At 42.1% G+C, this 25,156-nt stretch overlaps 1 protein-coding gene across 1 annotated transcript; it reads left to right on the top strand.

Annotated features, from left to right (window-relative positions):
* RIOK1 (RIO kinase 1) lies at window positions 1–24,068 on the top strand. The gene is made up of 18 exons (XM_065399224.1): window positions 1–29; window positions 360–471; window positions 3,234–3,432; window positions 4,772–4,862; window positions 5,871–5,940; window positions 8,000–8,042; window positions 8,831–8,923; window positions 10,693–10,805; window positions 10,939–11,019; window positions 13,933–14,019; window positions 14,702–14,839; window positions 15,310–15,413; window positions 16,102–16,208; window positions 17,569–17,634; window positions 19,054–19,173; window positions 20,833–20,886; window positions 22,371–22,520; window positions 23,958–24,068. The coding sequence occupies exons 2-18, from the start codon at window positions 377–379 to the stop codon at window positions 24,066–24,068; spliced, it is 1,722 nt and encodes a 573-aa protein (XP_065255296.1). The 5' UTR covers window positions 1–29; window positions 360–376.
* Window positions 24,069–25,156: the final 1,088 nt, after the last annotated feature.

Genomic DNA, 25,156 nt, shown 5'->3' with positions numbered 1-25,156 from the left:
ACGCAACACGTGTGTGTGTGTCACACACGGTACATAGCACGCTGTCTTCCTAATGCACTGCCTGTGCGTGTGGTAACACACACAACACGGCCTATCGAGTGTTTGTGTATAACACACACGTATAGTGTATTCACTGTAACGTGCACAGACTGCCTAACCTGCATACTATAGTATATACACGAGTGTCCTGAGCATACACTGTGTGTGTATATACATCTAACACACGCAGCTCTCACATCAGACATAGCTTCAATGTAAGGTGTAGGTCTAAGAAACTGCACATAGAATTTAGTTTATAGCTCATAAACAAAGAGTACATAAGTTATTCACCTATCGAACACATTGTGTATATGACACAGATTGCAGTTCTCGGTACATGGTGTGGAGACCTACTGCAACAATGAATTACAGGAAGGAGATGATGCGCCGAACAGTCCCAGGACAATTCGATGATGCAGACTCCTCAGACAGGTAAGGAGAAAACAGGCTGCCAAGATTATTTTCAAATCGTGAAAAGTTAGAGCAGAGTTTGTTTTCCCCCCTCACTGACCGCCTACTTGTATTTTTAAGATAGTGTCGAAGAGTTGGGGCAGTGTTGGTGGGATGGTGGGGAACAAGATTTTTTTTTTTTTAATACAATGAGGAACAATCTGTTAATGATATTTCCTCCCCTGCTGTTTTGGCCCCTAAGACTTCTGCATGGGTACAGGGGGCCTCTTGGCAGGGCCGGCACAGTCTTGCAAACATTACTTATGAGGTGTAGTGCTTACTGTTAGGAATAGTCTTGCTGACTTAAGTGGAACCACTCACTCGAACAATTATATGTGTATGTGTTGCAGGATTGGACCCTTGATGATTAAAGATACTTTTTGCCCATCAGGTCCTACTTCACAGCATGGCTGTTGCTTCTTGGTCCTGCAACGACATTGTAATCCAATGTGTTTTACTCCAGATTCTGTTGCCAAGGGAATAATTTTGGCATCAGGCAGTTACTATTGTAAATTAAGTCCAGGAGCAAATATGGACAGGGTGGACTGTGAGGAAAGATACATTTTGGATGATTATCAAAGGAAAGAAAAATCTATGAAACACACAAAACATGACTAGATTTAAAGGAATGCTGTCAGGTTAGAAATTGTATGTGAGACTATATATAAAGTCTATTTACTTTTTACGCTTTCTGCTTAGGCAATAAAAATAGATTGGTTTGTTGCAAATTTGTTTATCGGGAGTTTCCAGGCTGTTTCACTCTGTGATTCTCCTGAATTGTTTCAAAGCATGGAGGAGAATGTTTTTGTTTAAAAATAAAATTGTTTAAATAAAATCATGGAAATATTTCCATTATGTGTAAAATTTGTGAAAGGTTGATTTGAATGGGGAAAAGTTTTTTCTTTTTGTTTTTTGTCTTTGTTTAACAAAACCTGTGTTCAGCACATTTGACATTCCACAGTCAACCTGTAAAACTCATTGCCAGGGGATGTTTGGAGAACAAAAGTATAACTGGGATCAAATAAGAAATTAGATAAGTTCATGGAGGATAGGTCCATTAATGGCTATTAGCTAAGATGATCAGGAATGCAACCCCATGCTCTGGGTGTCCCTTAGCCTCTCCGTGCCAGAAGCTGGGACTGGACTCGATAATTGTCCTGTTCTGTTCACTCTCTCTGAAGCAGCTGGCGCTGGCTACTATTGGAAGACAGGATACTGGGCTAGATGGTCCGTTGGCCTGACCCAGTATGGCCGTTCTTATGATCTGGAAGGATCCCCATTCTAAATTGAATAGTAGAGTTGTCAGCAAAGGATGGAGAAGTGCAGTGGGGAAGGGTTGATAAATTCTTAGGGTGAAATTCACCCCTCCTCATCCCGTATTGGGTCCATGTGAGACCTTCTGCCCTACTTGAACCCTACAGATCTACAACTGTGGCATGTGAGAGCACAGTGGATATACACAGAGGCCTCCTCACTCCTTTGCTTATCATGTAAGAAGGCTCTGAATTTACGTTGGTGCAGTGGCTCAAAACCCCAGTGTAGGAGGTGCTGAGGGGCAATGCTAGGTCATAGGCTGGAATAGCAACCGTGGAAGGGCTGTGGTGAATCTGTGGCTTTCCTGGATGTTGGAGGTAAAATCCATCTCCCAAATTATCCTTGAACTTCTTCCAAGAACCCATTTCCTCAGATTTTGTGTTGGGGAGGAGTAAATTTCACCTCTATAGCCTATGGTCTCATTTTTCTATTGCACTTGATGAAAAGATCTTCTGGACTGCATATGCTTATGATAAATTGATCTGGAATCTAGAATTGGTATGTGTCAGGCTAAGGTGATATTCAGTTTATTTTTGAGGTGGGAGGGAACCTTACAAATATCTGAGGGTATGTTTATATTGCGATTAAAAACCCTGCCGTGTCGAGTGTCAGCGCGTGGGTCAGCTGACTTGAGCTCGCAAGGCTCATGCTGCGAGGTTAAAAATAGAAGAGTAGACATTTGGGTTCAGGCTGGAGCCCAGGCTCCAGTGTGAGCCCAAATGTCTACACTGCAATTTTACAGCGCTGCAGCCTGAGACCAAGTCAGCTGACCTGGGCCAGTTGCATCCATGCTGCGGGTCTTTTATTGCAGTGTAGACATACCCTGAGGTGACTAAGGAGAAATCAGAGGTACATGGGAAGAATATGAAGAGACCTGACAGACCATAGGGACCGGGCTTAGGATGGATCATAAGCGCTCATAACAACTAAATGTTCCTTTCTGGGTCATCAGTTTTAGTGCTAGATCCGTTGATCTCTCAGACCGGGGTATTTGTTGAGCTTTCTGCAGTTTACTGGTAAGGTCCAGTTTGGGAACATCTCAGCTAGAATCCTTGCCTAGCCTAGTTTGCTAGGACAGTGGAGTGTGTCTGCCTCTGAAGGGTGAACAGGATGGTCTTTTCTAGTGTAGGTGTTCGATAGGAGTTCCAGAGAGTGCCAGATATCTGTGATTCACTGAACAGAGTAGATGAACGAATTACAAAACAGCATTTAAACAAAGGAAGAAGATACTTAAAAGTGCTATAGTAAAAGTGAGCCACCATGCAGAAGAGCTCTTCAGGGCAGGTGAAATAATAAAATATTGAACAGAGAGGTACCCTTGCTATTTCATTCTTATGGATTACTGTACATTAATTTCACAATGATTCTGTACGGGGTTTATTTATTTATATATGGGATTTATTTATATAGATTTTTTTTTTTTTTTTAAGTGAATTGACCCAGGGCACGGAAACAGTTAAACAGGAGGAGGTAACAGTTAAACATCAGCAGTCATGTTTGTCTGAGGAAGTGGACACTGATGAAATTGAATATGACGACGACGATGATGAGGATGAAGAGTGGGACTGGGATGATTCAGTTGGAAGACTCACCAAGCGTCATACTGCAGCTGGAGGCTGCAACCCACAGGTACATTAAAGACACTTCCAGGACACTTTTCAGAGTTTCTAATAGCAAAAGGGACTAAAGCAGGACACAATGATATGTGAATGTGACCCCAACCATAAATTCAAGTTGGGACTTCTCACTGCACTCTCAGCTTAGGAGCATCCCCATGCCTCATATCTCTCCTCCTCTCACACATACACACACACCATGTACCTCCTAACCAATGCCACCCTCTTCCCATGCCCCGGTGGTTCTCCTTCCTCAACTCCTATTGCTCGGTCTTGCCTGTGGCTGCAACTCTGTTCCATTCCTTTGGGGTCTCAACCTATCTCCCCACCCTGATATCACTGCGATGTCCTCCTTTTCAATATCCTCCCTCTATATTCCTGGGTTTCTGTCTTTTCCTTCTCACCAGTTTGTGAGACAACATGCTTGATGTGACTGGGGAGTGTGAGGGCAAGCATGCATTTTATATCATTAGTAAAGGAGGCAAGTAAACCTATGAAAAACACCAAAGGTGAATGGATTTAGAGGGGACTCTATCAGGTTAGAAATCTTGTCTGAATTACTAGCTTAAATAATTAACCCACAGAATTTGAAAACTAATTTACCTTTCACTATGCTCTCAGCTTGGGCAGCGGAAGGAGAATATTTCTCCTTTTCTCTTTGACATAGGGACATCAGAGTGTCTCTGGGAAACTGAAGGGGAGCAGTTACAGAATGTTGTGGCTGGCACAAAACATATTTCCTGGGCTACCTATTTCTGCCTTATGGGCTTCGGAAGGAGACCTGTGGAGAAGGGAGTACAGTGGTGTGTGCTATTTAGGGGCTTATGATGGGGATCTGGCTGGGGCAGACATTGATTGGGTCTGGAGAAGAGTACCTAGGGGAACTGATGCCTTTTTGGCAAGCCATGCATGCTTCTTTGTTCTCTCTTTTTGCTCTGATTCTTTCCCTTCTCAGTTTTTCTCCCCATCTCTCTCTTGGTGTTTTCTCTCCTTGTTTTCCCCATCACTGGTGTTCTTGTTCCCTCTTGGGAGCTAAAATATGCTAGTTGACTGAGTGACAGTCAATCCCCTGATTAACAAGCACCTTCTCCTTGAGCTCTTCGCTAATAGGATTTTGAACCCACATATGTTTTTTGTTTTCTCTTAACTGAAATCATTTCCAGTTCTAAGTTATGTCCGTACCCTGACAAATTCTGATTTTCTAAATGCAGATAAGCTTGTACAGGTGTTTAGAGACACGAGCAGATCAAACTAGATAAATTGATTTCCCCCCCCCCACCCCCCAAGGTACTGTGTGTATTTAGAAGGACTACTTAGGAAAGGCAAATTATGTAACAAATCCTTTGTTTCAGGCAAATAGACAGACCCCTAGTTGCAATTCAGCAAAAATGTCCACTCCTACAGACAAGGCCCTAAGAAAATTTGAGCATAAAATTAATCTAGGTAAGTATAATCCTATCGTCATCTTTTATGGTAATAGGTACACCTTGGTGACATTCAGTGACTAATTCTAATTACATTGAGCTAGAGCTTTTAGGCATAACTAGCCAGCTGTTACTAAACAGTTAAAAGGGTTAATATTGGATGTCACCTTCAAACATCATGTTTGTCTTTAGATACCATTCCTGGAGTCTCCTCCTCCCCAGAGAGCTGTCAGTCTCTCTTCCCTCTGCCTCCTTCTGATTACACAAAATAATTCTTCTGTAATTTCACCCCAGAAACAATCTGATTGGCTGGGAGGGAGGGACTCAGCTGTCCATCAGACCATCATCTGATCACTCTCAGAGCTGCAGCACCTCAGCTTTTTTGGTTCTACAATATTCTGTATAGTCAGTATGCAGTGAAGTTGCTGTGTAACATACCATGGTATCTTGTGATAGCAAATTTATACTAGGATACAGTGATTTTGTCTAGTACCTTTCATACCAAAAGATTTCCAAAATGATGAGATAAGTGAGTAGGGCAGTGATTTATAGACACAAACAGCAGCGGTATACTTGGCATTAAGTCACATGCTACCTTAAACATCAGAATTAGTGTTGTTGAGGGAATATTGGCTTGGACACTGAGGGCTATTGCTTACTCTGTTTGGAAAATGGCATGGGATTTTTTAAGTTCCTTGAGAGAAGGGCAGATAGACTTCTGTTTAACATCCCATCTGAAGGACAGCATCTCTAGGCACTGTCTCATCTTCAGGGCAGTAGCCCCTGTTGCTCTTCTATAATCCTGGAGTGGGTCTCAGACCCATAGAGGAGAATGCTAAGTTAACTCATGCTGCTAGTGCATATGTTTTGAAAACCTGATCATCTTGTTACAAGTATTTCTTTATGTGCCTTGAATGTGTGTGATGTGTGATATGTCTGTGTCTGTTGGCAGCAGAACTGTAGCTGCAGTTTTGTGTGTGGAAAACCTCTTTGATCTTCACTTTTTTTTTTTTAATGTATTTTTCAGATAGGTTAAATCTTGCTGACTCTGTTATAAACAAAGTCACAGAAAAGTCTAGGCAAAAGGAAGCAGATATGTAAGTACTTTGGGTGGCTGTATTTCTGTTTGTTTATTGAAAACTCTAATACCCTCAAATTGTTTTCTACTATGAGCTGCAACTTGATCTGTGATGCTGAATAAACTAGAAATTAGAGGTTTCAGAGTAGCAGCCGTGTTAGTCTGTATCCGCAAAAATAACAGGAGTACTTGTGGCACCTTAGAGACTAACAAATTTATTAGAGCATAAGCTTTCGTGGGCTACAACCCACTTCTTCGGATGAGAATGTAAATGTTCTGTGTGCTGTTTGTATTTTGGATAGGGCTGTCAAAGGATTTAAAAAATTAATCATGATTAATCATGCAATTAATCGAACTGTTAAACAATAGAATACCATTTATTTAAATATTTTTGGATGTTTTCTACATTTTAAAATATATTGATTTCAATTACAACACAGAATGCAAAGTGTACAGTGCTCACTTTATATTTATTTTTGATTACAAGTATTTGCACTGTAAAAAAACCCGAAAGAAATAGTATTTTTCAATTCACCTAATACAAGTACTGTAGTACAATCTCTTTATCATGAAAGTTGAACTTACAAATATAGAATTATGTACAAAAAAACTGCATTCAAAAATAAAAGAATGTAAAATTTTAGAGCCTGCAAGTCCACTCGGTCCTACTTCTTGTTCAGCCAATCACTCAGACAAACAAATTTGTTTACATTTGCAGGAGATAATGCTGCCCGCTTCTTGTTTACAATGTCACCTGAAAGTGAGAACAGGCATTCTCATGGCACTGTTGTAGCTGGCATCGCAAGATATTTACGTGCCAGATGCGCTAAAGATTCATATGTCCCTTCATGCTTCAACCACCATTCCAAGGGACATGCGTCCATTCTGATGATGGGTTCTCCTCGATAACAATCCAAATCAGTGTGGACCAACGCATGTTCATTTTCATCATCTGAGTCAGATGCCACCAGCAGGAAGTTGATTTTCTTTTTTGGTGATTCGGGTTCTGTAGTTTCCACATCGCAGTGTTGCTCTTTTAAGATGTCTGAAAGAATGCTCTACACCTCGTCCCTCTCAGATTTTGGAAGGCACTTCAGATTCTTAAACCTTGGGTTGAGTGCTGCAGCTATCTTTCGAAATCTCACATTGGTACCTTCTTTGTGTTTTGTCAGATCTGCAGTGAAAGTGTTCTTACAATGAACAACATGTGCTGGGTCATCATCCGAGACTGCTATAATATGAAATATATGGGAGAATGCAGGTAAAACAGAGCAGAGGACATACAATTCTCTCCCAAGGAGTTCAGTGACAAATTTAATTGATGCATTTTTTTTTAATGAGAGTCATCAGCATGTAAGCATGTCCTTTGGAATGGTGGCCGAAGCATGAAGGAGCATAAGAATGTTTAGCATATCTGGCACGTAAATACCTTGCAATGCCAGCTAAAAAAGTGCCATGCCAAATGCCTGTTCTCACTTTCTGGTGACACTGTAAATAAGAAGAGGGCAGCATTATCTCCTGTAAATGTAAACAAACTTGTTTGCCTTAGCAATTGGCTGAACAAGAAGTAGGACTGAGTCGACTTGTAGGCTCTGAAGTTTTACACTGTTTTGTTTTTAATGCAGTTATGTAACAAAAAAAATCTACATTTGTAAGTTGCACTTTCACGACAAAGAGATTGCATTATAGTACTTGTATGAGGTGAATTGAAAAATACTGTTTCTTTTGTTTATAATTCTTACAGAGCAAATTTTGGAATTGAAATTTTCCCCATAAAATGGGATGATTTGCAGAGCCAGTCACTAAAATCATTGCCAGGTCTTGATCCTGCTTTCTTTGAAGTCAGTGGCAAATCTAATTCATTTCGATGGCTGTGGGATTAGCCAATAAGGCAGAAAATGCTGGCGGTACTTTGGCAGCAAAGGAATCCCATTTTAATGTAATGATGCTTCCTCTTTTCTCTCCCTTCCTTGCCTAATTTTCTTCTTGAGCAATCATTCTGGAAAAATTATTGGCGGAGCTATGGGTATTTCTCCTGAGTAGATCATGTCATGCTGTTATATTTTAATTTCCACTAGGTATCGAGTCAAAGATAAATCTGACAGAGCAACAGTGGAACAAGTAAGTCTTATATATATCAAACTGTTTGTTAAAAGGCTTATTTTCATTTGAATCAATAACCAGAGGTAAAATCCTAGCTTCGTTGGCGTCAATGGCAAAACACTCATTGACTTCAGTGGGGTCAGGGTTTCACCCCAGGTTTTTCTTGTCTTTCTGAACAAGACTGCTTTATAAAAATTGTGTCTGCTTTCACAGCTGGTTTGGAGAACATTGTGGTGCTTAGTATTATGATTTGCTGTTGTATTCAACTGGGATTTTGTTGATAGGCATAGAATTTCATCTTAGCTTTACTCAAAAGTGGAATTTTCCATGGAAAAGACTAAATGGTTCAATTTTTTTTTTTTTTTAATCCACACATTTTTGCTTCTAAACCTAGTATGATACATTAAAGGCCTGTATACCACAAGGACCACCATGTGCTATTATGAATGCCTGGCACATTTTAGGGTAGCTGTGTTCTAATGCACTTTTTTTTCTTGGTATTGTGGATGGGGAAATCACTCCTCTATTAGCATTAGCCTAAGGATGCATGTCAAATATTATAAATCACTGATCAGGAGTTGCATACAAGTCACAAACACATTTTCCCCTAATATTTTAAAGATAATTCCAAAATTATAGAAGAAATAGAGCACTATCCAGATAGAATTTTGAATGGCTTGGTCCACTAAGATGCTGTGGTTCTGTGAGTTCTTCAGTTCAAGATGGATTAGTTTAATAATATTTTCAGTAAACTGGATAAAGTGATTTTGCTTATTTCTCGCCCCCCCCCCCCAATTTCCCATGAGGTATTGGATCCAAGAACACGAATGATCCTGTTCAAGATGCTAACTAGAGGTGTCATATCAGAGATAAATGGCTGCATCAGCACAGGAAAAGAAGTGAGTTTCATTCCAACTGGCATGCTACAGTCTTCTGTGCAAACTGAAAGGAAATTGACTGTGCTGAAAGGGAAATAGTAAAATACTTATCTCTGGCATTAAATTAATTTTCTTGTGTTTGTCAAGAAGTTAATTTATTTACTGTAAAGTGAGACATCTGTTACTTTGAATTTTATCACATATCAATAGTGAAGCTACTGAACTCTGTTTATTAATCAAAATATGGAGCACCATTTAAATTCCACTTACCCCATAAGTGGTCATGAGGACTTGAGTGGTACATAGGCCTCATGCTGGCCCTCGGCACAGAGGCTAGTTTCACTCGTACAGCCAAAGGCTGGTCTCATTGAAGTAACAGGCAAAACGCCATTGACTTCAGTGGAACCAGTATTTGGCTCTGAAGATCTGACCCTGCAGACCCCTGCTTATCATATGTGTAGTCCTCACTCATTCAGATAGTTCCGTTGACGTCAATGTGATCACTCTCAGGAGTGCAGAGCGTCAGTAAGAATTGAGGGTGCATGGCACCTCTTTGGATCAGGCTCCTCTCTAGTTATCTGTAATGAACATCCCAGCCATTATTGTGAAGTTCTACTGCATGTACGCATTTTAGAGCTTTATACATATGCTAACATCTTTGTATGGTTTTAGATCCCAATCCTGCAAACTATTCCCTGTGGTTGGATCCCTGGGCCCATGCAAAATCCTGTTGACTTCAGTGGGGCACCCTTGTTGAGTCCAGGGGTCTCTAGGATTGAGGCCTGTAACAGCATTGCCACCATCTTATATCTTGGGATGTCCCGGCAGCACCCCTGCCTCAGTTTCCCTCTTCTGAGGGCTCCTTAAAAAATTCCACACAGTCCAAGATACTCAAAAACAAGGTTCCCCTTCTGAGGTCCAATTTATTAAGTCCTCATACAGTTTCCAATAGTCTCTCTCTCTCTCCCTCCCTCCCTTCTCCCTGATTATACTCATTTAGTTCTATCTGGACTGGCAATAAAGTCTGTCAAAACAAGTGTAACTCAGAACAAAACCATCTTAACAGTCCTTCCTCCAGGGCATTTCTGCTGGAGTGCTGTTTTCCCACCTTTCTCCAGGGCTTGGAGGCCAGGACATACCACCAGGAAGCGTGCAAACAACCTTCCCCTGCTGTCTCAGGCTACGTCTACACTTACCGGAGGGTCCTGCGGCAGGCAATCGATGTTCTGGGATCGATTTATCGCGTCTGGTTTAGACGCGATAAATCGATCCCGGATCGATCCCGGAAGTGCTCGCCATCGACGCCGGTACTCCAGCTCGGCGAGAGGAGTACGCGGCATCGACGGGGGAGCCTGCCTGCCGCGTCTGGACCCGCGGTAAGTTCGGACTAAGGTACTTCGAATTCAGCTACGTTATTAACGTAGCTGAATTTGCGTACCTTAGTCCGAAGTGGGGGCTTAGTGGGGACCAGGCCTCAGGGTCTCCAGCAGGAGCCTTCTTGCTTTCCACAACTGCGCAGGCTCAGATCTCTGCCTTACCCAAAGTCTCTCCCTTATCTACACCAGAGGCCTGATTGGGTCACCCCTCTGCGAAGGAAAGTTAGCTGTGTCACAGGTGGGATTCAGACCCATTTTCCTTTAAAGGGGCAGCCACCCTGTGACAAAGCCCAAGGTTTAATTTCTCTCCTAAAAAATGGTGTTCTTGACAGTATTTGATACATGAGCAAACTTCTCAATACTTAAACTATTCCCAGGACGTTAATATTGTTTCTCTTACTTTCTCACTTATAGGCTAATGTCTATCATGCCAGTACAGTGAATGGAGAGAACAGAGCAATAAAGATTTATAAAACCTCTATTTTGATGTTTAAAGATCGGGATAAGTATGTGAGTGGGGAATTTAGGTGAGTTGGAGTTCTTTTCTTTAATGACAGCAAACTTCTCCAGGGCTAACAGTGCGTTTACCTACAGATTGTTCTTAATTTTTGTCACAGATATTCTGTAAATGTTTGTCTCTGTGGTGTGCTTGTTTTTAAGATTTCGTCATGGATATTGTAAAGGAAACCCGCGGAAAATGGTGAAGACATGGGCAGAAAAAGAGATGAGGAATTTAATAAGGTGATTTTTATATTTAACTTTGGTGCAGACGTGACTTGTGCATTCCATTGCTGGTGGGAATGCAGCTGATGTATTTAAGGGTCTGATCCAAAGCCTGTGAAGGTGAACGGAAAGACTCCTGTTGGTTTTAATGGGTTTTGGGTCAGGCCTCAAAAGAAGCAGCATGGATGTTGTTCATCACCATGTTGACATCAATGAAGACCAGCGTCTGTCCCATAAACAGAGCAGAAACCAGACTGCCTGTGAGCCAGGGAATCTGGGTGTTCATCATGTCCCATAATTCATAGAATATCAGGGTTGGACGGGACCTCGGGAGGTCATCTAGTCCAACCCCCTGCTCAAAGCAGGATCAATCCCCAGACAGATTTTTGCCCCAGATCCCTAAATGGCCCCCTCAAGGATTGAACTCACAACCCTGGGTTTAACAGGCCAATGCTCAAACCACTGAGCTATCCCCGTTTGATTAAAACCTTCCCCAGAATAGTAGGGTGAGAAACAAAGTGATCGTAGGAGATATTGTCAGTGTCAAGGGTGATTCTCCAGCAAGGGTCAAACAATTACTCTTTTGAGTGATTCTGGCACCCTGCCCTCCCCGGGGAGGCATCAGTCACTTCTTCCTTTTACAGACCCAGTGTCTTCCCACTAGATTTAGTGTGGGATTTTCAAAAGTGTCCAAGTGAGTTAGGAGCACAAGTCATTCACTTTCAATAGGCCTCGTTCTCCTAATTCACACATTTTTGAAAAACCCTGGCGATGAGGGACATAGATCTAAATCTCCAGCATTTCCACACCTGCACAGAGTGAAAGCTGCTGGAACTCGAGAAGAGACGACGTTGTGGCCTCCTTCCACTAGGATCAGTGGTTTGTGCGTGTGTAGTGGGGTCTCAGGGAGGAGGGAATCAGGCAAGCTAGAGAGCTAGCCAATAAACCGGTGCTAACAGGGGGTGGATCATTTGATGGTAGCTGTTCTGTTGAGCTCCTGCTAGTCCCAGATGCCCCGCAGGCACAAAAGGTGGGTTCTGATTTTAATCTGCCTCAGATCCTGTCCTCAGTTATGGAGGGCCAAGATGTTTGGAACCTGATCTCCCATATAATCCCCCATGACCCATAGTGTCACTCACAAAGCGGCGATAGAGGGTGGGAGTCTTTAGTGTTGTCTGTTTCAGGAGTGAAACAGGAGAGAATCCCAGCCACTGCACCAAGGTATCTCCCAGGACTGGGGAACAACCCACAGGAGACAGCCCTCCAACACACACACAAGGGAGCTTTATTATCCCCTCTCAACCTGTGACAGCCATGACAGGGAATAATCGTAAGGCTCTTCCTGCATGCTGATCCTTCTTCCTCTAAAAGTCCCCTCTTCCTCCTTGGCATGATTCCATGGCATAGTCTCTTGGGGTCCTCCTTCCTTGCACTGCTTGGTGTGTTCCCTTGGGGTCCTTCCTCCTCTTTCTGCCCAAGCCCCAGCTCTGCGATTCGATTCCATGCGCTCAGCGTTCTCAGCTGGGTACAGGAGTCCTCTTCATTCCTTGCCCTCTCAAACAGCTTCTGTGTCCCAGATCCTGGGTGGGGGAACGGATCCCCTTATGTCCCAAAACCAGCATTGAAAATTATGTTAGAACATGGTCAGTTTTCCCCATGTAGATGGGGAGCCAGAAGGGCAAAGTATTATTTATTCCCTGTTGAAACACTGTGACCTGTGTGCTGACCTGACCCCATCACGCTCCATGGTAGAACACTGACTGATGGGCACACTGCTTTCTGCTAATGGGCAGTGTTAATGCCATTTTATTGCAGGGTAAAGTTGGTCCCCACTGCACAGACCCTCCTAACATCCCCTCCCTTCCATCAGGGAAGAGAGTGGAGCTGCAAAGGACACCTGGGACAGGGGAGACCATTGCCTTTGCAGAGTATCAGTTACACAGGCACCATCTCAAGGAATCTTTTATTATTTAATCTTTTTGTGGGGAGAAAAATCACAGCGATGTCAACAACTCGTGACCAATTGTTGCTAATGGAGGCATCTGTCTGGGGAGGGCAGCGTAGGATAAGGATGAAACACTTGGTCAGCAACAGAGAGACAGACTGGCTGATGCAGCTGGATAGTGGGGTGTATGAGGCAATTTAGTTTAACAAAATATGTATAACTAAGGGTATATCTACAGGGTGTAGCAGTGCACTGCAGGGGTGTGATTTCTAAAGCACACCAATGTGTTGCACACTAATTGGTCCAGGTAGAGTCTGCTGGTGCACACTAAAAGTTCTCCAGTGTGCTTTAATGTAGCTGTGTTTTTAAAGTGTGCTATGGAACTTTTAGTCTATACGGACCAATTAGTGTGCAATATGATCGTGCGCTTCAGAAATCACAGCCCCATAGCGTGCATTGCCACAGTGTGGACAACACTGGACGCTTGTGGCATACCTTTTCACATTCCAAGTGGCTAACGCAGGACTCAGCGCCACTCAGTTTGGAGGCCCTCTCAAACGGTGGGCCAGGGCAAACTGCCCTTCAACCTGGACAAGGGGCTTAGGGGGTCAAAGCTCAACAGTCCCGCAAAACCCAGGACTGTTAAGAGGTCTGATTTATGGTCTTATGATTAAGACACCAGACTGGGACTCAGGAGGTGTGGGTTCACTTTTCAGGTTTGCCACAGACTTCCTGTCCAACCTTAGACCTTCTCTCTGTGTGTCCATTTCCCATCTGTAAAATGGGGATAATGATACTTCCCTTTGTATATTTAGAATGTAAGCCCTTTGGGACAGGGACTGTCTGTTACTCTGTACAGCACCTACAACAGAGGGGTTCCAAACTTAATTGGTGCCCCTCGGCACTACTCTAATACAAATTATAAGTAATATAGATTGCATTTGTTTTTAATAGGTAGTTATGGGGTTTTTGTTGTAATGTTACAGGTTGAATACAGCACAAATACCTTGCCCAGAGCCAATTATGCTAAGAAGTCATGTACTTGTCATGAGTTTTATTGGTAAAGATGACATGTAAGTATCCTCAGAAAATCAATGAGAACTTCTTTATTGATAGGCTTGAACAAAGGTGAATTAAAAAAAAATCTGTTGAATTTGCTTAGTTTATGGCATAGGCTGGTGATTAATTGAGTACATTGCTCTGGTGTATAAATGAGATGTAAAATATCAAGATACTTCCCAGCTCCTGTGGCGCAGGGTCTGCCTGAATCCAAAGCCTTATCCATGCAAGGCGTGAGCAAATACTCTGCATTAGCTAGAAATTAAGGCCCCAGTTCTGTAACTGGATCTGCATGGGCCTCTTTATACTTCATAGAATACGGATGGTGAGGATTCTATGTTCTAGAAATGTAAAATAAACTTCAAAGCTCAGGTCGTGATGTGTTAATGCTTTAGTTGGAAAGTTCATTAGTGGTGCACACAGAAATGTTAACTCAGCATTTGTAATGTAAATATTTAATATAACGTTGTGGTCTAGTTCTTCAGCTGGTGTAAAACATTGTAGTTCCACTTTCTGCAGTGGAGCGATGAATATTTATATTAGCTGTGGAGCTGGCCAAGTGTTTGAGTAAATCACTGAGGTCTTTCCATTTACTGAATTAAAATGGATCAAGTATTGTGGTGAAGGGACTATACAGCTGGTGTAAAACAGGAGAATTTATTCTGTTTTTTTTGTTTTTGTTTTTTTAAATCCAAGGCCTGCTCCTCTATTGAAAAATGCTCAGTTATCTGACTCAAAAGCCCGGGAGTTGTATCTACAGATCATACAGTACATGAGAAGAATGTATCAGGACGCCAAACTTGTTCATGCAGATCTCAGCGAATTTAATATGCTGTATGTTTTTAAACCTTGCTCTGTATTTTAACATTTAAAATGTCGGTATTGGTGGTTTCTCTCATAATATGTAGAGCTGTGCAGTACTAATTCGCTCCTATGGGAGGGCAGTATCTTCCTTTCAGCTCTGCTTTGTAATTTACCTGATTATTATACAGATTTCATCCCAAATCTATCTCAGATAATTTTAGCTTGCAAAATACTTCCCTGAATAGGTTATTCAGGGAGTTTTTTTCATCAGCTGACAAATAAACAAGTAAGCTATTTTAATTCATTGTTCTAAAATTGCTTTTTGTGTTCACCAGGATTGTTCTCTCAAATAACGTGCAATAGTATAACTGAAAACAACTATTATATGGAACGTGTCCATAGCAAAACTTTAGTGTCAGGCCCCCAAAACTTGAACCATTTTTTTCAAATGGTGGGATTTAAAAAAAAAATTTTCTGCTTTTCCCTTGCTGCACCTCCAGATACCACAGTGGAGAGGTGTACATCATTGATGTGTCTCAGTCGGTAGAGCATGACCACCCACATGCATTAGAATTCCTGCGGAAGGACTGTGCCAATATCAATGGTGAGTGGGCAGTAGTTCAACTCCTCTTCTAATAGGTCATTCCTTTAGGAAGATTAACTGTGTACTTTCTTGTATTCTTCAAACTGACATTGTATGTAGAACAGGATGGATTTCGTTAAAATGCACATCATCTTAGGATGTGTATAAGTTTCGTTAGGAAACCAACAAACTATGCTACGCAAAGTACAGCCAAGGTAGAGTATGTCACACACATTCAATTACATGTGAGCTTATGTTTTAGGCTAGCCTACGGAAAGCAGAGTTCACACAATTTCTGCAAATTTCACTGTTTGACATCTACAAAATTTAATCTCAATACACTGCAACTGCTTGATCCTTTATGAAGCCTTCCCTTCCACCCTCCTGCTTTTCACTTGTTTCCTGGTCGCATTTGGCTTTCACTGAAGTCTATTTGACTTTTGCCGTTAACTTCAATAGGAAGGGGGGATTGGGCTTTGAATTTGCATGCTTCATTCAGCATTTGTTGTATCTGAAAGATGGGCAACTTGGGCTTTGGGTGACTAAGAGTTTTCTGATAACCACACCCAGTGGGATTCTGCAAACCTTGTAGGGAATTTCCCCAATTCATAGAGCCATTATTCTGTATTTACCATCACTTTGATGGTGTAGAAGCATAAAGTGAACTTGAATCAAACTAACTTTGTTTTTTTCCCCTGCTTCCTGACAGACTTTTTCTGGAAGTATGGTGTTGCGGTGATGACTGTCAGAGAGCTCTTTGAGTTTATTACAGATCCTTCTATCACAAGCGACAACTTGGATGCTTATCTCTCAAAGGTCAGACTTGAAGTTCCTGCTTATGTAGGAAGATTTAAGGAGTAAAATAAGATCTGGTTCAAGCTCATCTATCCCATTTATCCCACAACTATGCTTTACAGTAAATATTGTGCATTGAATAATGAGACAGCAACTTAAAAAAATATAGAAATGTTTTAACATTAATACATGTAAGCTGTGGGAACTTATCCACACCTCCCCACCATGTTTGTGTGGGGTGGGGCGTATGAGTGGGATGAGTGAGGCGGACTTGGGGGTAAATGGGTTTGAGTGGAATGAGGGAGGCTTTCACTCCACCTTAAAGTACCCAGCATCACCAGCTAAATGCTGATTAGTCCAGTAGGTGAAAGGAACCTGCCTATTCTAGGAGGAGGGGGGGTATGCTGGCTCTAGGCTCCACACCTGGAATGCTTCAGGCTGGTCTGTTACTCACCATTGCTCTCTTCCCCTTCCCTCTGTCTGTTTAGTCTTGTTCTGACTCAAGCAGGGGTGGGTGTAAATTCAGCTGGGGTTCAGTTGTTGCTCCTTGGGATGCTAGTGAATAGATGATCATTTTCCAGCCCCCTAGCTCTAGCAGTCCCTTCGCTGTTTCATCAGCCCCAGCAGCCACGTTGGGTTCTCCTTTACCAATTAGCTATTGCGGTAAATCCCAGCTCAGGTAGTCAAAGCAACAAAGATAGTGAAGGATCAAATTAAGACTCCTGTATCCTGACCTCAGCCATATTGGGAATGGGGTGTCAGGAGACATTATTCCTGCCCCAACCTGGAATGCTGGGTAGGGGGCGAGTGCTTCCAAGCAGCCCATAAACGCTTGTATGTCATGCACAGGTTTTAGGTACTCACCAGAGCACTGGACTGGAGGGAGTAGGACTGTGGCTACAATACTCCCATCTTGCTCACGCATGCTCCTCCGGCTATTCAGTGCTGCTGGCAGCAATAGCAGCAACTCTCTGCATCTGGGGGGTGTAGGCAGCCTCCTGTGTGAGAGCATGAGCAACAGACAGAGGCTCCCTGTGCCCTGTTATCCCACACTGGTGTAGGGACAGCCATAATTTGGCTCTGTGTTTGGATTGGCGGCAGTGGAGGGAAAGTTTTTTTGCTCTCATTAAGTAGATCAGTAGCTAGGAGTGGGATTTAAGTGGGTGTGCCATGCAGAAATGTTCATCACCATTAGGTGTCACTAAAGGCATTGTGGTATGAAAAGCTGGAGTGTTTTACATGAGCAGGAGAGAACAGTTTCCCAGCGAATGGAGTGGAGGTGGGGAAATATAGGTAGGAACAGCTAGGTGAATTATTATCCAGCATGAGAGACTGGATTGTGAAGAGTGATGATTTTGTATTGCATTTCATATTGCTGTAGGCGATGGAAATAGCAACCCAAAGAACAGAGGAAGAAAGGTCCAGTCAAGATAACGTGGATGAGGAGGTGAGGATTTTTTTTCCTCTGCCAGGAGGGAATCTTTGCAGTATCCCTTTTGAAGACTTTTTGAAATGTTCTCTTTGATACCCTGATCCACAGAATGTTACATTTAATACATTGATACATCCTGAGATAAGTGGAGAGGCTTTCAGATAGTAAATGGTTCTTTATATGCTATCTAAATGCTTCTCATGATATCTTCTTTGCAATCTCTGATCAGTATCACCTGTGTCATTAGGATGTTTCCTAGATCAACATGCTTGGCTATAACTGGTCTTGAACTTAGACATCACAAGGGACCCAGCTAGCAATGAAGGGGAAATCTTTGAGTTTCTGCAAATAATCTGCTAAAATGAGGATTCATAAAGTGTTAAGATGTGAACAGTTTTTGCCCTGCGGTTGTTCATATTGACTGAAAAACAATTCCAGCTCCCTCTCCCAGATTCTGATTTGGGTCTTCTAATTATGGTAATATTGTCTCTCTGCTTATTTCTGATGCAGCAGTAGGCAACATAGGTCTGTTTTCTTTGCATCATTGAGGATGTGTGGTGCACTGGCAGTATTGTTTAGTATGGGAGCAAAAGACAAAATCACTGTCTTGATTTGATTCTTTTAACTTGTCAGCAGCAAAGTGATGGATTACAATAAAACCTGAATTTAGTATATTGAGGGGCATTTTGTACCAGATAAGAACTTTTTTAAAACAGGTCACTCTTTGTCCCTTAGCTAACTGCTGGTGTGCTTATAAACCAAAGGCCCAGTCTGTGAGGTGCACAGTGCCTTCTGTGAGGTGCCGAGCACCCTCAGCTCCCACTGAAGCCAATAGAACTTCAAGTATGTCCATCTGTGTTGTTGGCTTCAGTGGGTGCTCAGCACGTCAGAGGAGAGGGCCTCGTTACATACTCTATATTGTTGCAAGCTCATCTTGTGTAAGGAGATCCACTATTGTAACTTGCATGAAGTTTTTGTTTATGTATAATTTAAGTGTACCTGTACTGTGGGAGGAAGGGTGATATAGTAGTTAAGGCACTGACCTGGGACTCAGGACATCTGGGTTCAATTCCCTACTCTGCCACAAACTTCCTGTGTGACCTTTTAAATAAACCCCTTAACATTCAAACAAATTAATGGTGAGGATGGGGCAATGTATGGAGGTGGTCATAAAGAGGTGGCCAATAGCAGTCATGCTATCAAGACCTTAATTATAAAATCTTAAGATGTTGTCATGGGTGAGCTCCATTCTGTAGGGCCCACCACAACAAAGAGACGATCTCCTGCTGGACAAAGACAGTGAGGTAGGATCTCTAAATTATGGGTGTTGTCTGATTGCAGACACTAATCAGGATGATTCCCAAGGAAGAGGCCTATAATCAGGACTATATGTAAATCAATAAAACTGCTTCTTGTTTCATTTCACTCTGTTAGGTGTTTAAGAAAGCTTACATCCCTCGAACCCTGACCGAAGTTAAAAACTACGAGAGGGATGTAGATGTCATGATGAAATTGAAGGAAGAGGACATGGCATTAAACGTGCAGCAGGATAATGTAAGTAGACTTCCCAAAACATTACAAACAACTTGAGTTGGCAGAGAGAGACAATCCAAGGCAGTACCATTAGCTGTGGATTGTCATGGAAGAACCACCAGCAGGGTTTGTTTGAAGTATTGATAAATCCTGGTTCTATAGCAATATACTATAAAAAACTTCGAGAATTAATGCTTTCAAAAGACACACTAGCATGTCAGGGATCAGTTGCAAACAATCACATCCTCTTTCTGAGTGGATGTGCGGTAGCTGTCAAATAAACTTGACATTCAGTTTCAGCTATGTATGGACTAAACTTCACATATTGTGGGAGGAAAGACCAAATTAATCTCTGGTGTAAATTCATTGATCTTAGTTATATCTCAGCCCAGGAATCTCACCTCTGACTTTTGTTTTTACAGAATTAAAATGCTGCCACATCCCTTTGAAATTAATTTTATATTGGTTTTGGGCTTGACTAGAAGCATAGGGTGGAAATACATAAGATGGTACCTGGAGTCTAGTAATAGGAATCATTGAACTTATATTTTTCCATCATTCATTGTCCTGTTGAAACTTTAGATATTTTCCAGTTTCCCAGAGTAAAGCTAAAACTCTACTACAGGCAGGTGTTCATCCATCAACCTTACTTCAGTAGAGCTGTATAACAGAACTTCTGTGCTACTTATATAGACATATCACTCACCATAGGGCCCTTGTTAGAGGCCTCTGTTACTCCATGAATAATGCAGATCTTGCTCAAGGTCTGAGAAGTCAATTTACTGATGTGTTACAAAATGTAGGGACTGAGTGCTTAAAAGCTATGTTATGCACAGTTGCAGATTCTAGCTCAGAAAAACAAGGCTTTCCAAACAGATCCCTCCTTGAGTGACAAAAGAACATAATTAAGAACACCTGTATAGCTGAAGATTCTAATAAGTGAAAATTGGGGAGATGATTTAAGTAAAGAAGTCAATCACAATATTCCCTTTGTGGTTTTTTTGTTTTGTTTTTTTTTGTTTTTTAAGAAGTGCCATCAGTGCATTGGAGCATATTGGCTGTACTACATGTGTTGAAACGGTATTATTTGTCCCTTTTCTAGATGATCTTCCCATTCTGGATAGTGCCAAGAAAAAGCCAAATCACCAGATTGCTTGCAAAATATAGACAGCATAGTTTATAACGGCGGCATAGCTCTGTCCCCCACCCTTCTTCTGTTTTGTCATTTTAGACTGCAAACTCTGTAGGGTGGGGTTCTGTCTTTCTGTGTGTTTGTGCAGTGCCTAACACATTTGTACACTACTGCCATATAGATGATGATGATGATGGTGCTAGTGAGCTGATAATAAGACAAACCCTTCTAAGGCTTTACAGGAAAGAGCTGTGCCTTCTCCCTCTCAGCTCTTCCGTGTACATGTTGTGAAGTTTCTCCGTATAAAAGATTCACAGGGAACAGAGTCTGATCTCAAAAAATGGAGGTCAGGCCTAGGGAATCTCTAGTTTCTAAAACCTGATGTGCAAAATCTACCGCCTGTGCACAGAGAGCTCTCTGGGCGGTACTGGAAAACGGCCACACCTGATACAGTCAGCCACCTGTTTTCTCTGGTTGGCAGGTTGAAAATGATAGTTTTGCAGCTAGATGTTTTTGTATAATTGATTTTCATTTATCCTCGTGTATAGATTCTCTACCAGACGGTGACAGGATTGAAGAAGGACTTGTCAGGTGTTCAGAAGGTAAGAAGGCCTGTTGTAAAGTTTTTCTTCTATAGTGAATTTCATTGTTATAAAGGTGCATGAGAAGTATTAAATAAGGCCCGGTCTTGCATTTGGTTTCATGCAGGCAGCCCCCGGATTTCAGAAGGGCTGACTGCAGGTTCTTCCAGCACAGAGGCAGTTGCAAGATCAGGGGCTAAGATCTCATCTTTACACCACTGTGTACCTGCATACCATGTGGTGCAGTATGTGGAATGACTTTGCATTACTTAGCCAGTGCTGGAGTAACTCAGGAACAAAAATACTCACGGAGCCACCAGATAGATGGTCAGTATAGGAAGATACAACATATGGCCAGATCTACATTTAGGAAGGTGGGGGGGGGGTAGATTTCCCAGTGCAGAAAACTTACTTTATATAGAATGCTACATCATCACAAGTGTTGTTACGTTTTGTGTGACTTGTGCTGTAATTGTTGTACCTAGAGCATTTATGCAGAATAGGGCATTGTACTAACTAATGGAAATGTTGCAATGCAATACTTTAAAAACACACTGGATAAAAATGCTGTACTAATCAGTCTGTAAGTGATTGCAGATATCCTGCTACTGCAGGAGCCAGGTTGGGTTTTTCCTTTTTTGGAAACCATGCTTAGTTAAACAGCACTAGGCAGACCCTGTCTACAGTGCAAATATAACCATGTCAAGCGACCAGGTTATAACACGTTTGTTCCCCAGTATGATTAAAGTACAGCTCTGTTTTGCATTGTAGATGCCTGACTGTTACTGCTAAAGCCCAGGTGGGTGACTGCTAAAACTGGCATTGGTATGATTCTTAAAAAAAAAAAAAAAACCAAGGTCCTGTGTACACCACAGAACTGAATGGTACTTTAACTCTGTGTGGTGGGGAGGTAGCGGTGCAGCTGTTTTGTAACCAAGGGCTGGTCCACACTAACCCCCCAGTTCGAACTAAGATACGCAACTTCAGCTACGTGAATAACGTAGCTGAAGTCGAAGTACCTTAGTTCGAACTTAAAGGTACTTACCAAAGGTCCACACGCGGCAGGCAGGCTCTCCCGTCGATTCCGCCTACTCCTCTCGTGGAGCAGGAGTACCGGCGTCGACGGCGAGCACTTCCGGGATCGATCCGGGATCGATTTTATCGCGTCTAGACAAGACGCGATAAATCGATCCCAGAAGATCAATTGCTTACCGCCGAACCTGGAGGTAAGTATAGACGTACCCCAAGTCCCCAGACAAGCTGTATTTCCATTGTTTACTGTACCCTTTGTTTTTAACTTGGATTAATTTTGTTTCATTCTCTTTTTTTGTAGTTTTAATACTAGTGTCTAGAGGCACATTGTTCGTGGAGAAGTGGATAAACACAAATTAGCTGAAGGCTTCCTTTCTAGGATGCTCTACCACTTAAATGCTACATCTTTTTTGTTGTTGTTGTTGTTCCACCGACTTTTGATTAGGGACAAAATCCTTCTGTGTTTCCTTTAGGTCCCCGCACTCCTTGAAAAAAAAGAAGACGACATAGAATCAGATTCAGAAGATGGGGGCAGTTCTGATAACTCTGACTCAGGCTGTAAAGAACAGGGAGAGCCACTGCATCCCAAAGATCAACCCACTGACGCTGGCATGGACAAAAAGGTCAGTTGGCCAGGAAGTCGTACACTTCCCCTCTCTGCTCCAGGGAGCTACTCAAGTGACAAATATATTTATTTTTCTACATATCTACTGCTCAGTGAGAACAAAAAAGCTTTTAATTTATTCTTTTGAGTATTTTAATTAAGAGAAATGAGAGCAGATATTGAATGTCCCCAATGAAGCGTTATTTGAAGTGCTCTCTTGGGTTTTGCTAATGTAGTTTCTATAGAGTAACATTTAACCTACACTTACCCACCCACCCCCAAACCCAGAATACATAAGCTTTGTGTGGGGAACTCCACCCGAGATGTGGGGAACAGAATCCGATGTGGACAGGGCACAGCACAATTCTACAGCGTGTTTTCTAGCTCTTGGGCTGGAAGAGGGGCCATGACCCCTGCCCACTTTATATAATTGTGGACCCACTGGCCGTGGACCCGGCTTCATCCATAAGGGTTTATGTAGAGTTGAGTTGTGGAGCCCAGCTCTGCCTGAGCACTAGGTATAGAATCTTCCTGAGAGTCAGCTCTGTGGCTTCCTGAACCCTGCACAGTGGATCCACTCCAGTGGGTCAGAGACCTTAGCAAATTTCACTGAGTGTCCCTACCTTTTAGCAGCATTCCAGGCGCTGCACTAAGGGAAAACTCCATGCAGTTCAAAAGGATTAAAGTGGCATAGAAGATGAGATAATTAACATTGAGCCTAAAAATCTGAACTGCAGTGGCTGTGCCATGGTGAAATTCTTGGGGCTAGGATTTGTCTTTGTGCTGTAAAATGGAGAGTTCTTGGCCACTTCTGACCATCATTCCTTTTTCTCTTTTGTAGGATGGGATGTTAGTTAATCGCATTGTATTGGTCAGATCCCAGTTTGAATTATATTCTGTTTAGCTAAATTGCAGCTGCGGTCTCAGTGAGATAAAGTAGCATTCACCCCTGGACTTAGTGCTGCATAGTGTTGTGGTATCAAATCCCCTCCCTTCAACTCTGATGATAATCAAGTTGCTACCTTCTGAGCTCATTGCAGGCGATGGATTGGTCTCTCTTGGCAGTACATGAAAGTGTCCATTGCAGTAGTCCAGCCTGGATATCGGAAAGCCATGCATCAGATTCCTATTACAATTTGTATTAATAGTGTAATTTACAAATTAAATAATATGAGTTCTCATCCCCTTCGTAATCTGCTGTGTTCAGCAGTTGCTCCCACCATAACTTCCTGGCTTCAAACTCCTCTGAAATTTGGAAACTGGATTTTGTGGATCAGTCTCATCTCTAGAAATGTGGAGTTCATTTAATTTCCTAATACAGCATTTGAAAGCCTGGGCCAAAATTGCTTAACTTCCCCCCTCTACCTTTTCTAATAGTAACATATCACGTGTTAAGCACTTGCTCACAATCGCTCTGGATCGTTATTGTAAATGAAGTCTTGTTCACTTTTTATAGGAAAGGAAAAAGATGGTTAAAGAAGCCCAAAGAGAGAAGAGAAAAAACAAAATCCCAAAGCATGTGAAGAAGCGAAAAGAGAAGACAGCAAAAATGAAGAAAGGCAAATAACATGGCTTTGATCTTGGGGGCAGGGTTGGCTGTTGTTGACTATTGGTCTCCATCAGTTATTTTCGCTACAAAATATTCTATTTATGTAAATATAGATTTCACCGTGATGGTGGATTGTTAACAATCTTGAGATTGGCTGGACGCAGCGTATACCATGGATTTTTCGATGGAGAAGATTGACTTGTGTAAAAATGTGCAAAGCCTTTAGCCCTCAATGTGGGTGGCTGTTCTCCTGCTTCTCGGACTGCCAAGAAGAAGGAGCTTTTTATGATTCTAGCCCAACGCAGAAAAAAGAAGCACATACTTGTTTCTCTCTTTAAAAAACAAAGCAAAACCCCAATAGCAGCATGGATGTCTAGTTATTCTTTATCATGGGCATTAGTACCATGGTCAGTGTTTTCACATGGAGGGAAAATACAGATGCACAAATCCTTATCTAGGCGCACATATAAGCACCTGTGGCAAAACTGCCAACAGCTACAATGGAAGTAGGACTGAACCATGAGTGATTTTTTTTTTTTTTTTCAGAGGTGCTAAATTCCCTAAATTGACTACAATTCCCACTGGAGTCAATGGGAGCGATGAGTGATCAGCACCTCTGAAAATCAGGCCACTTATTTAGGTGCCTAAATATGGGTTTAGGTGCCTGACTTTAGGTACCCAAGTTTTGAAAATGTTGGTGTAGCTATTTAAATGCTTCACCTTAAAACTCTTCCCCCATCTAAGATGCTTCTCATACGGTTGATGTCAATTGGCTGCAAGCTGCTGAGAGGTGATAATTGTTGTTAAGCTTCTAATAATTCTTCTGTGCTCTGTTCCATACCTGTTGTTTCTGGGTCTCAATGCTCATTGGGTGTTTCAGTGGTAAAATTTAACATGCAGATGTTTCCATTTTGAATGAGAACATCTGTACTGAGGTCGTCACATAAGACTGCAGCTTCAAATCAATATGGCTTTGGATCTGCTTATGCAAGCAGAACTTGGTTATATTTGTTGTCTGGAATATATTTCAAAATACAAGCATAATGTTTTGTGACTGGCATACTTCTAAAAATGGGTTTTATTCAGATTCTAGCAAACAGTATAAA

This window comes from Emys orbicularis, chromosome 2 (assembly GCF_028017835.1).
Source record: "Emys orbicularis isolate rEmyOrb1 chromosome 2, rEmyOrb1.hap1, whole genome shotgun sequence".
In the NCBI taxonomy this organism is placed as follows: Eukaryota; Metazoa; Chordata; order Testudines; family Emydidae; genus Emys; species Emys orbicularis.
The sequence above is the reverse complement of the archived record's forward strand: the minus strand, read 5'-3'. Positions and strand labels throughout refer to the sequence as shown.

Coding starts and splice junctions, on each gene's coding strand:
- RIOK1 (XM_065399224.1), top strand. CDS start 377: ATGGTGTGGAGACCTACTGCAACAATGAATTACAGGAAGGAGATGATG. Junction 3,433..4,771: donor CTGGAGGCTGCAACCCACAG/GTACATTAAAGA, acceptor CCTTTGTTTCAG/GCAAATAGACAGACCCCTAG. Junction 19,174..20,832: donor TAAACGTGCAGCAGGATAAT/GTAAGTAGACTT, acceptor CCTCGTGTATAG/ATTCTCTACCAGACGGTGAC.